General features: G+C 41.5%; 2 protein-coding genes across 5 annotated transcripts in view; both read right to left on the bottom strand.

Moving 5' to 3' along the window:
- DERA (deoxyribose-phosphate aldolase) overlaps nt 1-6,126 on the bottom strand; it is a 55,745-nt gene extending 49,619 nt beyond the window's left edge. For 2 of the 3 annotated variants that reach the window (XM_082764283.1, XM_082764285.1), the window contains exon 1: nt 6,031-6,126. In XM_082764283.1, the coding sequence (XP_082620409.1) occupies nt 6,031-6,061 (31 nt within the window). In that variant the 5' untranslated portion in view covers nt 6,062-6,126. Of the gene's footprint in view, nt 1-3,329; nt 3,420-4,271; nt 4,974-6,030 lie in introns of those variants that run through there. The other variant, XM_082764284.1, reaches the window with a different exon arrangement.
- A 1,366-nt stretch (nt 6,127-7,492) lies between these two features.
- On the bottom strand, nt 7,493-16,852 carry STRAP (serine/threonine kinase receptor associated protein). Of its 2 annotated transcripts, none has more exons than XM_082751898.1 (10): nt 16,565-16,852; nt 15,452-15,587; nt 14,601-14,682; nt 14,266-14,338; nt 13,602-13,698; nt 11,565-11,702; nt 10,850-10,986; nt 9,362-9,511; nt 8,772-8,837; nt 7,493-8,430 (listed from the first exon to the last, which is right to left on the bottom strand). In XM_082751898.1, exons 1-10 carry the CDS (start codon nt 16,674-16,676, stop codon nt 8,369-8,371), a joined length of 1,053 nt encoding a protein of 350 aa, XP_082608024.1. In that variant the 5' UTR covers nt 16,677-16,852; the 3' UTR covers nt 7,493-8,368. The 2 variants fall into 2 exon arrangements, with proteins under 2 accessions (XP_082608024.1, XP_082608023.1); XM_082751897.1 differs by having other exon boundaries at nt 7,493-8,433; nt 16,565-16,850.
- Nucleotides 16,853-20,976: the final 4,124 nt, after the last annotated feature.

A 20,976-nucleotide genomic window follows, 5' to 3' on the forward strand; every position in this document is an offset into this window, starting at 1 on the left:
GGGCAACTGAAAACAAGTATGTCTCAGTGTAATTGTCTCTAAATAGATTTTCAAAGTTTGCTGTGTGAGACCTCACTAGATTTTTAAATATAAGTGTCTCTATTCAGAAAAATCACTTACAACGCCAGCTTTTTTCTTCAATTAAAAAAAATCAGAATAAAACCATTATTTGAAATAGAACTGACCGCCTTTGGATTCTGCCCCTCCTCCACTCCCCCAAGCTTTATGATTTAGTATCTGGCTAAGAAAAACTATATTTAATTAGGCTCATTAACCTTGCAGTGTGAACACGTCTTTTTTTTTTTTTTTTTTAAATAAGTCATCTGCTAGTCATCTGCACAGTCATGTGGCTTCAGGGATAAAAGTAATTAAAGCAGTTACACTATAGCTAATTAGCCAATATTCTGTAATCACTCTTCAAGTTTACTTTTTCCTCTGAAGACATTTGAAAAAATCATATTCAACATCTTAACAGGAAATTCATCTCCTCCCTTTGAAGAACATGACTCCAAAAATACCAAGCATTTCCTCAGAAAACAATAAATAAAACCACTTCATTAGTATAATTACATAAATATCTAAGATATCTAACACATTCCTCATGGAAAGAAAAAAAAAAAAAAAAAGACTAAGCTTTTCAGAAGCTTTGGAAAATGTGTAGCTGTTACCCTTCAGATGGCGAAACAGAAAGCTAAAGAATGCCTGAGGCTGTAGTTTCACAAGCATTTCAAAGCAGTGCTGTCCCCAAAAGAAGCTGCCCCCCCAACTGTTTATTTCCTTTTCTGTGCCAGAAACAGCATGTGTGCTCCTGCTCTTACCATGAACACATGATAAAATGGGTAAGGAAAGTGATGAAAGCTATTATTTCTGGAGAAGCTAATGTGAAACTGTGTCCTGAACCTTCAGTGGAGAAATGAGGTATTCAGTTGAACATGGGCTGAATCCAGCTGGCCATGCAAAGTCTAAGAAAAACACTGAAGAGAGAGAAAAAAATCCAGGATCAGGTCATATTATACAACAGATTTGTTACCAAATAAGCTGTTTAGGGCTTGGGGGGTTTTCAGCTTCTTTGACATAGAAGCTGAAATCACTTTCCCATAGTAACTCTTGCCAGAGACCGATGTTATTTTCAGACAGGTCCTTCTTATATGGGAGAAGTTCAGTCTGCAAGTCATCAGCATTCAGGTACACAAAGGAGGACACCAAGGCACGAGCTCTGAACTAGAAATAAGCTCTACTGGCTCGCGATATTGGTAAGATCATATCATCTTGGCTATGGATCAGATGAAATGGCTCACAGCATCCTCCAAAGCACTTTGAAAACTGCTGATGAGCCTTTTCTCAGAAGGTTGGCAGCTCCACGAGCTGCAGAACAGTGGGAGCTTGCTTTCCTGCAGATCTCAGTCTTCTGCTTCCACCCTGCCTATGAAGACCTCTCCTTACCCCAGTAGCCCAGCTGTCCTGTTCTGGTCCTTATGACTATGCAGTAAGACGGGACATTATTACTTGGATAAAGCCGAGAAAAAAAAAAAAAAGTTGTAACGAGAAGCCACATAATTGCTGAGCTGTGCCTGCCTTTCACTCAGAGCAACTACTTTGGTCATTCTGCCCAGTGATTTAGATATTTCTGAGATATCTATCTTTCTTTCAAATTACAGCTGTCTAGCAGATTCAGTGTTAGAGAGGAAACAGTGAAGGAACAGAACCACTGTACAGGCTAAAACCAGCTATTAATATATTAGAACAGAATTATGCTGTCTTGAAAAGGGATGCAATGCTTCATTATCTAAATGCCACCTACCATCGGGCTAGCTCTCATATGTAAATGGCTCAGAAATACCAACTATAATTAAAAATATCAATTTAAACATAACAAATATATTTCTGGGCCCTTCATCTAGAGGGACTGAGCAACATGGATAGATTTTTTTTTTAATAGTCCAAGAACATACTTGGCAAAACAAGTGTAATAAATTATTCATTATTCAAATATATATGTGTGTGTGTGTGTATATACACACACAACAAAAAATAATCAAAGAATGATTTGGGCTGGGTGGTCTCTATCATCCAGTCTTTCATCCAACCTCCTGCTCACAGCAGGGCCAAATCTGAGCTCAGACCATGTTTCTCAGGACTTTATCCAATGGCGTTTTGAGAGCCCCCGAGGATGGAGACTGCACAGACTCTGGGCAACCTGCCCCACTGCCTGACTGTCCTGCATGAAGTTTTTCTTCATATCCAGTCTGAACTTCTCTGTCTGAGGACAAGTCTGTTGTCTTACTTCATCTCATCACGCAAGCCAAGAGCCTGTCTCTGCTTTCTTGATGCCCTCTCAACAGGGATGAGCAGGCTGTTGTTAGTACCCCTGAAGCCACCTCCTCACCAGCTTAACTCAACCCAGCTCCCTCAGCCTCTCCTCACAGGGCAGGTGCTCCAGGCCCAAGCTGTCTTGGCAGCCCTCTGCTGAACTTGTGCCAGCTTGTCAATTTAGTGACGTCTACAATCTTTATAAGCACCAAGTCTCTCACCTCCTCTAGGTTACTGAAAAAAGGTTAAACAAGATGGGCACCTGGCGAAACACCTGTATCACTCTACCTAGTACCAGCCTCAAAGGTTTTTACCCATTCAGGTATCTACCTACCCAAATGCCCCAACTTGGATACAATAATTTTGCAAGAGATAGCTTCAAAAGCCTTGATAAAGTTGAAATAAATGACATTCACTGCTCTCCCCTTGTCAACATAACCAGTCATTTTACTATAGAAGGCAATTAGGTTGGTCAAGCTTGACTCACCCCTTATAATAAAATAAATTGCAAAACTGTATTTTTTTCAACTGGCAATCAATTCCACTGTTGATCTGCCACATGACCTTGGGTCATTGTTCAGGCCATTCCCTGCTGAGCTGCCCGAAGGAAAATTTGTACCTAGGCACAAGTTCAGGATGCACAAGATGCATTATCTGCTGAGCTTTAAACGTCCTAATTGTCATTTTCTGCCTCTACCCAAGGTTATGGGACATCTTTCTCCATGACTTCTGAAGCTGCTGCATCAAAATTACATCTGAAGGGAACAGAAAAAACATGTGGCAGATGCCTACATCCCTGCAGTTAAACCCAAGGAGTACACTACTTAGCTTACACTACAAAGCAAATGCTCATTTACGTTTCTCACTATTTTGTTCTGAAGTGGCATTAAAAAGTTGCATCTGATGCTTTTCTGAAAAGTGATAAAGTACAAAGCACCTGGTCCATTATACTCAAGTGCCCTTAAGAGCAGAACAGGAGAGGCAGATTCCTTTCAGCCCTCATAGTCATCACGACATACCTGAGTATAAAAGAATGCTTCCGCAGACAGTCCCTGTGGAATGACAAACTTGCAAAAGTTCTTATCCACCTTCTTTATATGATTGCCTCACTGAAAATATATCAGAAATGCCAGTACATTAGACTAGTGATCCTCTGACTAGTTCATTCAAATCTGTGCCTTTATCTGCTTCAGATGTACCTATTCTTTTTAACAAGTAAACTCCTACTTCTACTGAGGAACAGTGATACGAAGAAAGAAAGGATTAATTAAGGCTTTTTACAAAAATGTATTTATTTTACTGGAAAAAATTCACATGGGGAAGCATTATATGCAATGATTTAAGAACAGTTTAGTTTGCCATTCGTGAATAAATAAGATGCTCTCTAACAGTGGCATCCAAAACACACTTCATAAATAATGACATCAGGTATTGAACAAAGAAATAACAGAAGCACAGAAAATAATTCAAATGAAATAAAGTATTTTTTAAGTAAAAGATATTTTACCACTAGGTGTCCCTATTAGCAAACACCTATAATGTTACAGAAAGCTCTGCAAGATATGGAGCAAATCATTTGAATTACTGTTAGAGCTGCTGCTGCAAGCAGGCAAAACCTTCAAAAGCTAACATGTAAAGTCACAGAAGCAGCGTGTATAGCTAGCAACCATGAAAGATAAAGGCAAGGGCTTAACACACCGCTTTTGACTCCTGTTACCAGTGAAGGTACTACACTTAAAATACAATACAGCAACTTACTTAAGATAATAGTACTAAAGTATTTCAGATGTGTATTTACTTGGAGACTAAATGGCAGGGAGATTTTCTCCCTTGAAGTGCCAGCATAAGTCAGCAAGCAGTTAGAAACACCCCCTGCAAGGCAACACCCTGCACCTCCAACCTGGGTTATTTTGACCACAGCTGATTTAAAGAAATCACTGGGAGGGGATGGCAACAAGTACCTGTGGATAAACTGGGGGCAGTGGCCTTCCCAGGTGAATAAATTGCAACTGGAATAGGCCGTGTAGTGCAGCCCTGAAGACATTCATCCCACCGTGTTCTCCCTTAATCTTGCACACAAGTTAACCCTATCTCTTGGGCAGTGGCATTACAGGAAGAGAAAATTACAAAAAATACATGGAAAGATTACAAAAATCAAAGATTATTTTAGTGGGTGCATAAACTAAAGACTATGCTTTGCTGGTTAGTTGTACACTGAGTACTTTTTCTTTTCTTTTCCCTATGGTTGTACAGCAAGATCCAGCCAAAAGATATCGAGGTCACCTGTCTCTACCAGTGATTTCATACTTGGCAGCATTGTCTTCCTTACGACTACTCCTCTCGCTTGGATGACAACTGTTTAATAAAACTGAACTGACTTTAGATTCAAGTTTATGGAGTTCCTGCACATGAAGGTAATTAACTGTAGGACTAAATTTACTGTAAGAAGTACAACACATGCCTAGTTTACAATAGCTGGAGCGCATGTGCAAAATTGCATGCTTTTTTTTTGTAACAGAGACAGAAGTTTTGCCACTGCATTATTAACACATTTGTGTCAGCAAAAAATATAATGTTCAGATGGTTATGCTTGAAAGAAACTTAAGCAGCCTAAGGATAAGGACATCAGAGAGCAACATGAGAGCTCACTTGTAGGAGCTGCACATCAGTCACTGCAGACAATGAAAACAGAGTTAGCTTCAACTTGTCCACAGGTTAATCATTCAAACTGCACACTAACTCTGTAAAAACGCCTGCCCTTGTGCTAGAGAGAGGAGTACAACCCCATGACCCTGTGCTGCACGGCCTCCTGCACTCTGCTTGCGCTGATTGAGATCTCCTCTTCCTCTGCTTCCACAACACCGCCCCTGTATCTCCTCCACTTAATTTACATCTCCTGCCACTGACCAAGTTATCACACCCTTCCAGGTGGCCGTAAAGGGGCCAGTCACCTCAACTCACTCCACCACTGCAGTTGGGTTTAGCTACACGGAGAAGTCAGAGAGCCAGGGCCACTTCCCTTTCCCAAGAAGATGTATTCAGCAGCCAGCAGAATACAAGTTCCAACTGGGGAGTGGCAAGGAAACCTTTATTGGAGGATCTCTGTCTTATCTGGGGTACTGCCACCTTTCTGGACCGAAGATCACCTGCAAACATCAGGAAAAGCCTGGTCAGCCTCCAGAGAGCAAGTGACAAATATGGAAAGGCAAAGTCCCGGGTTTCAAATCAAAAGTATTTTGAAACTCTTGGGGGAGAGAAAGAGAGAAGAGAACAACAGCAACAAAAGGTTTCGCTCAGTCAGAGCCTGGAAGGGGCACAGGAGGGGACCCAGCCCGACTGCATGCCATGTCCACACGTCCCACGGGCTCTGCTGTGCCCCGAGCCCCTCCAGGCAGGCAAGCAGGGCGCTGCGTGAGGGCAACCACCACCACCTTTTCGTACACTTGAAACAAGCGTGCTCGGAAAGCCTGACCGGCACCGGGCGCACAGCCCGGCTGCTCCGCGCCCCTCCGCCACGGGGCCCCGCTTCCCGCTGGGGGGGATCAGGGGGAGCCTCGAAGCCCCCGAGACGCGACGGGAGGCAGCCGGGACGGGAAGCAGCCCCACGGAGCCCACAGCCTGGGGGGGGGAGACTCCCGCTGCGGAGGCCCGAGGCCGGGCCGCCGCCGCCCCGCGTTGTCTCTCCCCGGCCCGGCCTTCCCCGCGGGCCCAGACCCTTACCCAGCTCGGTGCCCGGGTTTCTGGCCGCCATCCCCGCGCTACCGGCGGCTCTCCAGCCCGCCTGAGGCCTCCCCGGTCCCGCCCCGCACCGGCAGGAAGCGGCGGGGACAGCGGGCGGGCGGCTCCGGGCCGCGCCGTGCCCTGCCCCGGCGAGGCGGTGAGCCCGGGGAGCAGAGGGGGGAAGCCTGACTGCCCCCCATTTTTTAAGAGGCGCAGGCAGATGCCGCCACGCTGCCCCCGGTAGCCGGGCCACCGGCACGAAGCCCACCCGTGCCTAGGCAAGCCCCCAGCCGGGGCACCGAGACCACCGCCCCTTTGCTTTGTGTTACCCGCACAGCGGCCCCCACAAGGAGTCCGGCCAGCTCCGAGTTCAAAGTACAGTTCATGCTCCTCCAACACTTACAGAACATGCTCTATATAAACTTACCAACTTCGTAAAGCTTTCTGTTAACACCTGGCAAAATGAAAATCTAGAAACAAAGCCCCTGACAACACCACGAGTTTTACGGTTTTCCCCTACAGTTGCAACAGTGCAAATGCAGGAAAAAGAAGTATAAAGCATTATCAGTATCAAGACATCTTGCAACTTTAGCCCTACTCATTCACTGCTAGAAAAGAAACCATCAACTACAACAGCATCTTGTAAAGCTGTGAAGGGTCACAGCTCTTAGATTTGAGAATGCTGTTCCAGAGTTCCCTCTGAAGTGCTGAGCAGCCTACTTGAAACAGCACAAAGACCACTCTCTGTAAGAAGTTTCACTACAGCAGGGATAGAGCTCCTTGTTTTAAATGCACTTTTCAACTGGTAAAGTAAGCTTCTGGGTTGAAGCACAAGATTTGGAATCATCATAAGCCTTAACAGAATTAAGAGATGACTAAATCAAACTATTAGCTGTAAAGCAGATGAGTACTCATTCAGATAAATCTCAGTAAATATTTCAAAGTTATCTTTGGAGTTGTCACTGAACTAACACACCTTTGATTACACCATAATTTACTAAGAAACCAAGACTCATTTTATCATTCTTTATTATTCCCCATGTTACTGTTTCCACCTCCGCCACAGTAGACTTGGAGCTGGAAGGGACTTTTGGAGACCTACTGAATCGTAGGCCCCCGCATGAGCATGCAAAGCTTCATCAGGGCCAAATCCAGTCGGGTTTTCAGTGTCTTCAAGAAGGGAGCCTCTACATCCTTCCCAGCGTTTGACTGCCCTCACTGTGAGAGTATTTTCTCTATATAGAATTACCACTGTACAATTTATATCCAAGTTTTCACATGTTAAGCTTCAATTTTAACGTTTTTTTTTTTTTTTAGCTTTACTGGTAATCCTTTGGACACAAATCCTAAAGAAAGTAAGAACAAGAACCCACCTAAATGTACCTACGTAACATTTCTCCTTTTCACACAGAGCATGTTTTGTAAACCTTTTAGTATAACACCAAAGGAAGTGACAAGTGGAAGAATGGCAATATTTTCTTTAATGAAGAAAATATGATTTTGACCTGGAGAGAGTAACTTTTTTTTAATCCAGTTTAGAGGACTAAACCCAAGCTTTACACAGATTCATAGCCAACCTCTGAAATTTCTGTGTACAACCAAGTATTTCAGGCAGCACATTTAGTTTAGTAGTTTTCAATGCTTTTGATTTTAGACTCACTTTTACATTCAAACTTCAAAGAATAAAATAACACAAGGCTTACACATCAAGAACTTGCCACTCTCTGTACTGAACACTAAAACGTTCTTATTGCTTTCCCTCTGTATAGTACAAAAAAACAGATGTTAGAAAGGATTACACAATTAACTTGGCTGCTTTTCTATTCCATGAACCCAAGGCTAAAGAGTAAGATAGGAGTTTTGAGAGGCATTTTATTTAGACAACTGAAAACAGTTAAACATTCAGAAGCAGTGTACAATGAAACAAAAACCCAACCAAATACTTTTAGTACATTAATCCCCCTTCTTTTCAACTAAAGCCAAATCTTTCAGTTTTCAAGAAGAAAAAAAAAGGTAAAAGCCATTATATTTCTTCTCCATAATAAAGAAAACACACTACAATGAGTCTAATTGAAATTGGAGAGACTGGATCTTGGTTTGCACGCTTCTTTCGAAAGACAGTAGGCAGTTATGCTAAAAAGACAGCAAAACTCTACTACTTGTCTTCTTTTTTTGGATACTCAGTTCTCTTACAGACAACACCTAGCCACTTCCACCGCATTCTCATCAATTACTGCCCATCTTTGCCTTACGTAGAGAGCGCACTCTGGAAGGCTGCTGTTCACTGCTCACTTGATTTAGTCTTGTATGTCCATATGTTGCAAAACAGTTGAGATAATCACGCCTTAACTTCAGGAGTTGAGCTGTACACTGTATCTGAGTTTTCAGAGGCAACTTCTTCTGCTATGAAACAAAGAGGGTATTATTTAATTTCACCTTACCTATATAAACCAAAGAAATGCTGCAGCACCTGTTTTAAAGACCAGTTTGGTTTGTTTTCCCATTTAACCTGATTCAGTTATTCTACCACATCTGTTCAGTCTGCAGGCTGACAAAGCTCTAGTCACCAGCCCGACACTTATAGTCATTTTCAGAAAAATGCACTTCGATATCTTCTGAGAGGAGTGAAAAGTGACAGAAGGTACTTGGAGAAAACTAACTCTCCCATCCTAAAGAACTCTACCATCTCGACTCATCTTTTAACACCTAGCTGAGTGGAACTTGGCAGTTCAGTGCATTACCTATTTCCTCCTCTGCAGTTCCTGGAAGACTGGTCCTTGCTTTTGCTGCTTCTGCATTCTCCTCTTCTGCAGAGAGGAGAAAAAATAGTTAATACCTTCACTTACCCGACCAACATAAATCATATAAAAAAAAAAAACAAAAACACAACACTGTAGTGTTGAGGAGAACAAGCTGGGTAAGCAATTCCATGAATTGTTACTTCCTTCCAGTTTTCTAGAGAACCGAAGTGCAATATGAAATAAGCCTATTATAGACACTTCCTTCTAGAGATTCTTTTGTCCTCAAGTATTCAGAAAAGTACTTCATACCTCTTGTTCTTTAACATCAAAATATGAGACCATTTGCTTAGTTAGACACAAAGGGTCTATATTCATCGAGCTTAAAGATTTGAAATTAATTGATTAAATGACAGCTACAAAAGCAAAACCTTAAATCCAACCAACGTGAGGGGCTAAGAAGACCCTCAAGTGATAGTACAGATACTGTACAAAATTCAGATGTTATATACCACTTGAGATGTTACTGCTAGGTATTACCTAAGAATTGAATATGAAACAGCTAGTTTTACCACAAAAACAAACGCACTTACCAGGAACTACACACTTCCAAAGACCATAGGTTTTCCCTACTGTTGTCTGCCACAGCCTTAGCGTACCATCCTCTGAACCACTGGCATATAATTCTCCATCAGGGCTAAATCTCACACAGTGAATTGGACCAAAGTGTCCTTTGTAAGATTCTGGAAAAACATAATTTCAAGTATCAGTCAACAGCAGAAGTTAACTGGTAAAGACTGATAATAAGAAGAAAACAGAAGTATTGATGGGGGCACTTTCCCAGTATTTTATTCTGATGCAAAACAAAGCATCTTGCTTGCATAAGAAACAGTGTGACCAGCAGGGCTAGGGAGGTGATCGTCCCCCTGTACTCGGCTCTGGTGAGGCCACACCTCAAGTACTGTGTTCAGTTTTGGGCCCCTCGCTACAGGAAGGACATCGAGGTGCTTGAGCGGGTGCAGAGAAGGGCGACGAAGCTGGTGAGGGGCCTGGAGAACAAGTCCTACGAGGAGCGGCTGAGGGAGCTGGGCTTGTTCAGCCTGGAGAAAAGGAGGTTCAGGGGTGACCTTATTGCTCTTTACAGATACCTTAAAGGAGGCTGTAGCGAGGTGGGGGTTGGTCTATTCTTCCACGTGCCTGGTGACAGGACGAGGGGAATGGGCTTAAGTTGCGCCAGGGGAGTTTTAGGTTAGATGTTAGGAAGAACTTCTTTACTGAAAGGGTTGTGAGGCATTGGAACAGGCTGCCCAGGGAAGTGGTGGAGTCACCATCCCTGGAAGTCTTTCTAAAAGACTTTCATCTAAAAGACGTTTAGATGTAGAGCTTAGAGATATGGTTTAGTGGGGACTGTTAGTGTTAGGTCAGAGGTTGGACTCGATGATCTTGAGGTCTCTTCCAACCTAGAAATTCTGTGATTCTGTGAAAGTTTAGAATAACTGGTATCCCAGTGATTTAATATTAATATAGGATATTAATGCTATGCTAAACAATAAAACAGGTGCTTAAATCAAATTCAAGGCAGAAGTACAAAACAAGCCAGTAGCATAGAGTATACAATTTTGTTCCTTCAACCACTCACTGTGCATACATCTGTTTTTATGAGGATAGGATTAACGGACAAAGTTAAAAATACACTTAAAAACCCGTATTTGGCCAACACTAAGAAGAACACAAACGTATTACATTTTTCACACAACCAAGTAGCTGTGACTCATTTGACATAATGAATGCCATAGAAGACACTTAAGTTAACATACAGCAGTATGGAATGACTTAACTTTTTTTTTCCCAATAGGTACAAAGAGCTGTTTAATGAGGGTTTTAATTAGATCTAGAACAATAACATTAGATATACGTTAGATGTACTGAGAAAAATAACTCTTAAATGACTACATACTTTTTCATTGTCTTGCACAGCAAGCTATGCTAAGACCTCGTATAATAGTCTCATCTATTAGCCTCCGTCATTAATCTAATACTTACGTCACAACTCATTTTTCTATTATAAAAGGCAAACATACCTAATTCTTCTCCTGTGTTATAGTCGTATTTATAGAGTTTAAAATCTTCACCACCTGCAACCAAACATTCTTTCTCCGGGTGAAGTGATGCAGAATTGATTGTAGCAGGTGCTTCAAATGATTTAATCTGCTCTAGACTGAGGGAGAATTTTTGTGTTAAATAAAGGTCCTGAAAGCAAAGAAACTGATTCTACAAATCACAACTGCTTTTAAGAAAAACAGAAGACACCCACACAGTTTCCAAAACAAGTTTTAGTACCTGCAAGTCAAGTCCATCAAGTTAAGAAACTAGTTCATAGAAACAACTAGAATAAGTAAGACAAAAGGCTCACAGATTCAGAACTACTTACTGAAATATGCTTAAGAGTGTAACATGCTTTCTTAAAGACATCACAAAGGTTGTATAAATAACAACCTAGTTCCCTGAAAAGCTCACTAAACGGAAGCCTGGATGAAGCTCTTATTTAATGACAATTACAGTTGGTTTGAACTATGAAAATGGCACCGAACCTTTACAGCCTAGCATCCATCCCACAGGTAGTTAGGAACCTCTATTTTAGAGAAGGATAGTGGTTTTACACTTCTTCTGACAAGATTGCAAGCGAAGATATCAATGCACATCAGTTCTGCCGCTTTCATATTTCGGCCCTGTACTAGTTTTACCCACAATCAAACCCATTACTCAACCTGTGAAAATCCTGTGTTTTGTACTCACGTTTCTGCACTATGAAAAGCAATAGTCTTCCCATAGGTTATCACAAGTATCTGTCCTTCTGGAACATACTCCATGCTGCTCACTGACATTGCAACATTTAGTGCCTTCACTTCAGTCATAGTACTCCGGTCCCAGAGGCTTAACAGGAAACAGAAACACAAGGCAGACTCTCAGATTACTTCAGCAAATCATACAGCTTTTATCCCCATCTGTGGGAAGCTGTGGTTTAAAACCAAACAAAACAAAACAAAAAAAAAAAAAACAAACAAAAAAAAACAACAACAACACAAAACACACCTAATAAAGAAAGCCTGTGGTTTGATTCCACAGGGACCTTTGATTTTCAGTGGCATTCTTTGCTTTGCCTAGCTTTACATAGGTGAGAATTAAGGCATGGTTGCATTAAAATACTACTTTTGAAACTTCATGCAACAGTAAATGGTCCACATATCATTCAACCATTCAAGGGTTCTCTTACGAGACTAAAAACCTTATTATACATCTCCTGAAAAATAGTTTTCTAGAAGCAATGACTGAATATTCCATTCTGCCTTTTTAACTCAGAACACAGAGAGGTACTAATAGCAGTTTACCCAAATAACAGACTCACTTAATATAAAATTTTACCTAGGCATGCCAGAGATATCTAAACAGAAAACAAATTAAATTGTGACATAAGAAAATTCATAAATTGAGTGACCTCCACATTTCTATTTCTAAAATCTAAAGTAGAATTTAGATTTTAGATTTAGATTTAGATTTTTTTTTTTAGATTTTTTTTTTAGATTTAGATTTTTTTTTTTTTTTTTAATAGAATTTAGATTTCTATATCTAAAATCTAAAGTAGAATTTCTAAAGTAGAAAAAGAAAAAAAGGCAAGCATCTGGTCTGGTCTATCTTGAACATGAGGAAGGCAGGGGGCTTATAAAAAAAGATGGAGAACAGCTTTTTTGCTCAGACAGAAAATGACAGGACAAGAGGGGATGATTTTAAACCAAAAGAAGGGAGATTTAGCTTAGAGGTTTGGAGAAAATTCTTCACTCAGAGGGTGGTGAAGCACTGGCACGGAGAAGCTGTGGATGCCCCATCCCTAGAGGTGTTCAAGGCCAGGTTGGATGAGGCCCTGAGCAACCTGATCTAGTGGGTGGTCTAGGGGGGTTTTTATGATCTTTGAGGTCCCTTCCAATCCAAACCATTCTATGGTATGAAAACTGAAAAGCAATGGAGCCAATAAGGAGACTACATTTAGACTGTACCCGTGACTTCAACCCTCCCCTCCTTCTTTCCACAAACCCAGATTATTTCTCTGTGTTATAGATATTAGAATGATAAAACAACTAGGAATGAGATGATGCTGGTCACATTAAATAGAAAGCTGAAAAAGCAGCAAGGTGTATCTCCCATCTAGACAGCAATGTTTGAGGAAGGGTCTGACAAAAGGTCTGGAATTGCTTACCCAGCTTTCCTCACCACCGCAGCCAGGTTTGTCTACATTTCCATACATTTACCAATCCAGCATTAAGGAAACAAAACATTTAACCATGACCAGGAAGCCATCTTAAAGACATGAAAGCCTTCACAACTTACTGGCACAGCACAGAATGAAAGCTACTATCTGTCTATCACCAGAGCACTGATTCCAAATAGGCTTCCCAGTCTTTTATGCCAGACCCTGGCTAGCTCACACCTCATGCTGAGGTATTGCTGCCTTTTCTTCCATAACCAAGCCTTGAAAGATTCACATGTATTCACAATACTCATAATGAGTATTTTCTAGGATTATGAAAGACAAATTCAATCTGCTGTTCAGTTGTCAAAGACCACCTCTTACTGTCAGTGAGGACATGTTCATGGGGTAAATCAGAATTATTTGGATAATTATGTCTCTAACAACATAAAAGCATTTCGTTAGGCATGCAACCTAGGATCAAATCACCTGTGTTACTGATATCCTTTACCAGAAGGCAAAACGATCCTCTGATGGACCTTATGATAATAAACGAGCTTCTTCAAAAACTCAAAGTTATTTTTTCTTACCGAACAGTTTTATCGTCAGCTGAAAGAATCTGTTTGTCATCACTGCTCCATAAAGCCTTTTTAATGCCAGAAGTATGCCCACTGACAACATCAGGTTCTTAAAATAAAATAAAAGTATTTCAGTACATGTAAACACCAAAAATGACACCATGCAGCACTTTAGGAGCTCCAGTAATCTACACAGGCTTCTATTTATCAGAAACTGTAAAATTACTTCAAACACCTCTGACTTTATTTACAGGTCTTATTCCAGAAACAGAAAAACACACAAGTTGGTTAAGTTTAGACTATCCGATTGTCTCAACTTGAAAAGCTTCCCCATGTTTAAAACCGGTGCTATCTAGCTTTTTGTCAATCTTCAGTAGGTCAGTGTTGATATGAATTTAAACACTGTTTTAAAGACATGGAAACTTCTTTTCTTTCAGATGACTGAATTTAATTACCTACTCCCAATACGTCTGTGTTGAACTGAAACATGCTATCCTTGAAGCCCACTATAGATAACCTCTACTTCACTTGTAAAAGGATAAATTTAAAGATAATCTGTATCTTAGTACATCAAAGTGTTAAATGTTTGTAAAACAACGCTCGACTCTGTCTTTTGTGCTTCTGTGAATTTCAGAAGTTGTGTTTAATTTAAAAAAAGTTCTAAATGAAGACTTACCTGCTTCTGGCTTGCTCAAATCATAGATGCGCAACAATTTATCTTGTCCACCTGTTAACAGATAATTGCTATCCTGAAATAGAAGTTATAAAGTGTCAACTCTATTTTGAATTGAAATACCAGACTTCATCCATGAGTCTTAAAATAACCATTCTTTCTCTCACACAGTGTTTAAAACATCTATTAAATTTAAGCTTTGATCTTACAAACTAGAAGCTGTATGCTAGATTATTTGCCTATTAAAATACACACGTAAAAAGAAGAAAAGTAACTAATACCAAAACATACCCAAGAGCTTACCTCTCTGTTGAGTAAGCTATGAAAGTTTTTCATACCTGTGTAAAATCCACGCTTTTGACTATGTGTTTGTGAGCCAATGTGATTAGTTCGTCTCCTGACACAGCATCCCATACTTTGCTGAATGACAAGAAAAAACATTTACATTTTAGTAGCACCAGGATAAAACAGCTTAGACAGTCAAATTACCCCGTTTTTCCTATCCTACTTAATCTTTCCTGATGCTATTGTTACTTTTTTTAAAAAATAATGAACACTACATTACAATGAATTACAATACAGTCAGTAAGTATACCTCATGTTATTACTAAAGCTTTTTTTTTTTGTACTATACCACCATTTTCCTCCACCAGCTTCTTCAAGTGAATGCAGACTAAGTAGCATTTTATTTTAAGACAAACAAATGCAGTTCTCTGCAACTTTTACAGATTGGCCTGTATTATCCAGATTCAACCTGTCAAATATATTAATATAGACTGCAAACAGTTCAAACAAAGAAAAAAAACAACAACGAATTCATTGGTGTTTTTGCAAGTGTTCTTGAAAGAAAAAGTGTTTAACTGGTAGACACAAAAATCATTTTTTCAACTCTTTCTGGCATAACTACAGTACTAGAGTTTATAATTGAACAGAAATGTTACTCTTGCAAAGCAGTACAGTAATTAAGCATATTTGTCAAGAAGCAATAGTAGTTGTTCAGCATGACAGAATTAGCTATAGCTGCTTGCAAGCAGCTAAAATTCTTGGTTTTAATTTAGCTACTCATAAGCAAGCTAATAGTTTACTAAAAAACAACAAATGAACCAGTAACTTACTACAGCTGTATGTCACAAAAATGTGCTATTGCCTAAAATCAATATACAGACTTTAAAAGCAGTTAAGCACTTACGCTGTAAAATCTGCTGCTGCTGTAGCTGCTTTTGTGGCATCCTTGTTCAAAGTAGCACCCCAAACAGCACCTTTATGGCCTAGAAATGTGCCAATCCAGTCTCCTGTGTCGCCCTGACGTAGCATAGGCTTACCATCTTCACAAAAACAAAACCATTATTCAGGTAACAGGATAAAAAATGGAACTGTTTTAAGAAAAGATTCCCTTGCATGAAACAGAATGAAATTGGCAATGGACTGGCCTCCCTTACTGGCAGCACACTTAAGTTATGGACCCATTCTTTGTAAAATGGTTTAGCTGAAGAAATTAAGTATACAGCTGCACCTCCTGCATGTACCTAAAACTATGGATATTGGAATACTATTCCAGATGAGATACAAGTTTTCTTTTGGTTTTGTTTCTACAGTAGAAGGGTGATGGGTAAGACTGCCCAAATTCTCATCAGGCAGAGCAGTTCCTTTGATTTTGGTGGGATTTTCAGACAGTATGCAAAAAGGAGCATTTTGTTTATAACCGGAGGCATTTAAAACGTATCCAGAGATGTTGCAAAAATAAAAGAGGCTTGGAAAACCTTTCTTGTGATTATGTTTTCCAGGAGGCTATCAAAATATTATTCGCACGCAAATCAATACAGATGACGATGAAGCACTCCAAGGCGGAGAGGAATGTCCTTTTAAACACATGTATACATCCAGAAGATCTAAATCTACACGTATGAAGTGAAAATGCCCCTCACAAACGAGCAGAAGAGATGTCTCACGGGGAAGGAGGTGGACATCACCGCTCTGTTTGTAGGAAGGCAGCCGCCTTGGCTGAAAGGGAGCAGACTTTAAAGGCTGCAGGACAGGCGCACATGCAGTAGAAAGAGGCAGCTTCAGACCAGTATTTTTGAGTCATCCCTTCCCCTCCCTCCCCAACCAAACGAACGGGGGCTCGGGCACCCCGCAGGCTACGCTTACAGCCGAGCCCCCGGCTGGCCGCCCGCCTCGCCCTCCTCCTCCCCTTCTCCCCCTCGCAGGGAGGCGGCGGGGCCGGGCGCGGCCTGCGAGCACAGGGGGGCCCGGGGGACTCCGTCCCTCCCCGGGGGGCTCCGTCCCCGCCGCCCTCGCTCACCCTTGCAGGCGCTGATGAGGAAGTACCCGTAGGGGGTGACGCCGCTGAAGGCCAGGTCCACCACGGGCCGCGTGTGCCCGGAGCACGTCAGCGGGGTCTGCCTCATGGCCATGGCGGCGGCGGCGGCGGCGGGCGGGCGGCTGAGGAGGAGGAGGAGGAGGAGGAGGAGGAGGAGGAGGCGACAGCAGCAACAGCGGGGAGGGTGCAGGCGGCGGGGAGGCCGCGGGGGGGAGGCGGCGGCGGGGCGCGGGTCCCCTCGGGCCGGCCGCGGTGCTGCTGCTGCTGCTGCTGCTGCTGCTGCTGCTGGCGGCGGCGGCGAGGGAAATGACGCCGCGGAAGCTCCGTGGGGCCGGAAATGGCGGCGGGGGCCGCTAGGGGGAGCGGTTGACGTGGAGGCCGGCGCCGTGTCCGCCGAGGGGGTGGCCCCGGCTCCTGCTCGGTGTGGGAGGAGGGGGCCCGCGGGCGTCCCTAGGGTTGTTGTGGGGTGGTTGGGGGCTACTGAAACCGGGCCGCACGTCCCCGCAGCCCGTTTCCAGGCGGTTCTCGGTGCCCCCACCGGTGCTCCTCTGCTCCTTGCAGGCTCCACCACCAACAGCGAACCAGTCCTGCCGAAAGCAGGCGCAAACCATCAAAGTTTGGGGCGACTGCACTCACCCACTGTTGCTCTGTGAAGCACAGGCACTGTTTTCCCGTGTCTGACCGCCTGGTGTTCCCATTTGTCACCCCAGACTGCTTACAGCCACAGGCTACCCACATCAACCTTTTCCAGATTTCAGATATTTTTTTTTTTATTTTTTTTTCTTAGTGATACCACCATCTCACTGTGCTTTGATGCAGGCCTGTAGCTGAATCTAGCCAATATGCAGCTACAGTCTATAGTTGTGGGGCATTTCAATGCATCTCTGAAAGATTTAAAAGTAGCATTTAAAGTAATATTTAATTGGAATCCCCAAAATTTGTTTCTCTTGATAAGACTCGTTGTGACCAAAGAACTTTCTGTATTTTATCCCATCCTTAGGAATACCTTCGGAGATTAATGTATAAATATTTTTTATTAAAGTCACTAAAACTTCAAAACTTCCATACAATTTTATTATACAACAACATTTCCAAAATGCCAAGGTATATTAGCATGCTAAACTTCACATGTATGTTCTCTGTCTGTCCTATTCCTTGCCATGTCTTTTTACTTTGTAACTGGTCTGCTCTGGTCCTCAGTAGGGTCTTTTTTCACCAAAAGGTACATTTATGGGAATGGGTCAGAGACTAGGGGAAAAGACGGTAGGTGGAGATCCTTTATCTAAGCTTATATTTTAAACAGAACTAAACAAAAGATTTTGTTACTCTAACATTTTTCAAAGGCTAATGTAAATGCAAAATTCCACCACCTAGTTAGCAAAGCTGCTTGGGTTTGTGTTTTAAAACACTGTTCTGGTAGTTGATGATATAAAGTTTTTGAGTGGAAAAATAAAAAGCTAAGGGTCGGTAAAAAGAAAAGCTTAACATTAAATTTAAGTTACCTACTTAAAATTCAGTACTGAGGATGCTGAGCTGTGGTTAGGAAAGTTTAGTTTTAGTGATTTCATAGCTTTGATTGATTTCATCTTCCACAAAATTGGAGTGCAATTTTCCACCTTCACAAAGCTACAATATGACATCTTAGGGAGCTGTAAAAAATTATAACAAGCAGACAAAGGCAAAAATATTTCCAATTTGCTGAAAAGTAGATGTAAGTCAAAAAAGGAGAAAAACATGGAGATATGAAACCTGTAAAATCTACTAGGCCTAGCAAAACTGTGCATGCATTCCTAAAAACATTAAATAGGTTAATATTTATTTTTGAAGGAAGTTCTTCATATGCTGCAGGAAAATAAAAATTTTAGTAAGAAATATGATGGGGGTCCCTAAGCCAGACCCCTAAAAGGGAACTTTGACATCTAACATGGGGCCACAGCAGACTTTTTGCTGCTGTGTTTCATCCCAAGGAAATTATTTTACTGGGTGGAAGCCTGTGTATTGATCGAGTGGTATCAGCTAGTGCCCAGTTTTATAAAAGTTATAAATCTGCTCGGAAATGGGCTTAATATATGGACGTAGTGGTCCTGTGTTTCGTTCCAGCATTAGGTACGTGCCTGATGATTCCTAGTGAGAGCTGGACGCTTCCCCCTTGGCCCCAGCCACCATGCCTCTGGCCTCATTTCCCACCCACCAGCTCCCCTGGGCTGAACCGTAACACAGCAGCCTAAAACTGATGTTTACCTTATGCTCTGAGTATATTTTGATTCCTTGGTACAGTAAATGTACAGCCACATGGCTGGACAAGAGCTCTAAATACATCAAGTGTAGAAATTTCATTCTCTCTTGTCCTTTAGAGGTAAGATTTCAGAGTAATATAGAAGCATATCACTTCTTAAGTTGTAATTCTGCAAAGCATGGGCACTTTGGGGAAACATGATTAAGGACGTAAGGAAGTAAAGCTGAAAATAAAATCATCTACATATTTTCTTAAGTCAAATCTTTAATACCAAGATGGAAGATAGTCATTGAAAATCTCTGAAGTTTGTTTGAGGCCTAACTCAGGGTATAGCTTGCATAATTCAGCAAGCTAATTCATTTAGCAGCAGTCTCAGACTTTTTGCCTCCTATATTCCATATTCTGCATCTCTAGCCCAACTCCAATGAGAAATTTCTAACACAGAATTTCTTAAACTGAGCATCAGGAGGGGAAATAATATCATGGAGTGTGTTTGGGGTTGAGGAAGGAGAAACCCTTTGCCATGGAGCCATTGCACATTGACTGAGAAGTGTGTTCAGGAGGAAGCATTTCAAATAGAAACAAGCAATGATGGAAAGGGGAAGGGCCAAATATCCACAGAGCAGGAGCCTGCTGAATTGATCTGGCACTGTTAGGGGCTCTTGCTGAGGAGCAGAGAGGGTCATAACGCAGTATCTTCTGTCAGAAGTGCTTCCTCTGCTTGTGTTCAGAGCTGTAGTCTTCCTTCCTTCACTGGAGCCTGACAGCCTTTGGCTCTAGCTGCACCTCTGGCATTACCCCTGCTCCTTTGTAATATCCTCATTTAAATATGTTTATTCCTCACACTTTGAGAATCTGATTTAGAAACACACTAATGCTGTGCACTCAGGCTAGGCTTCTTTTAACACAGAGATTGTTAGAGAAGCTGGAAACTGTAAAACAGGCTGTCAGGTTTTCAAGAGAAAGTGTGGGAAACAGCAGGAAAGGTGGAAAAAGCAGCTATTTACAAGTTTAGCCTAGCAAGTTGGAAATAAAAGCAACTTTTTTGTTCGCTTGCTTGTTTTGTTTTGTTTTGGCCAAGGTGATTATATGTCAGACTCCAGTAAAGTAAGCAAGAAATTTCATTAAAAACTTTTTATTCAAAGTTTGTCATTTATCCATTTCATATCCAAATAACTGTCTTATAGTGTTAAATATTCGTCAACCCCAACTTGTCAGGAAGTAATCAGGGCCTTGTAATCATACAGAGAAATTTGCCCCATCACTGCACAGAATAACAAATATGCCAATCACACGTTACAAAGCACCTGGGCAAGACTCTTTTACTTACCATTTCTAATTCAGAGTATCTGCTTGATTAAACAACATCTTTCCACAGCTGGTGATTGAATTTTCTCAGAAATTGTTGCTGAACATGAATAAAGCTATCCTAGTGAAAGGTCATGATTCTAGTGCTGTGATTAAAGCAAATCAAGCAGAGATTGAATTAAGTAGAGGGTGTTTAGTGTACATATTTACATTTCCAAAGATTCCTTTCTTCTTATGTTAGATTACATTGTTGGAAATACCTCCTCACGCCACTAAGTGGAGCTCCTTGCATATCTATTAGCACGTTAACTCTATAGCTGATAGCTTCTACTTTGAGGTGACTTTTTGATGGTTACTTCAACTTGCTTGCACGTCAGCTTTGTAGACATAGCGCTGCAGAAGTTATTAGATGCTTCTCTGAAATGAATTGGCTCAACAGATTAATGAAAATCTACTGATGCCACAAGAGATGGCAGGAGCGCAGCCCCTTTTTGAGGAAACTTTGAATCCGAGTTAAACTAATGACTTGCAGATTTGAAACATTCAGTGTAATGTGCATGCATGTTGATGCTCTGTACCTCTGTTAAGTATTCCTTTGGAGAAATATACCCTACTAATTTGTACAGCTAATTTTACAGTAAACCAGTGCATATGATGTGCATTTATAGAAGAAACAAGGATCAACAAGCAGTCTTATAGCAGCTCACACAAGGCTGGGTGCAATGAAAGGGGACAGATTATCTTGCAGTGTTAATAAGGTAGATGGGAAGGAGAAATGGAGAGGAAGAGAGACATACACATCTGTTCCCATGCTCAGAGTTAGTGTAACCAAGATAAAGTGAAACAGCTA

Source organism: Aythya marila (assembly GCF_965140915.1).
Source record: "Aythya marila genome assembly, chromosome: 1".
NCBI lineage: Eukaryota > Metazoa > Chordata > Aves > Anseriformes > Anatidae > Aythya > Aythya marila.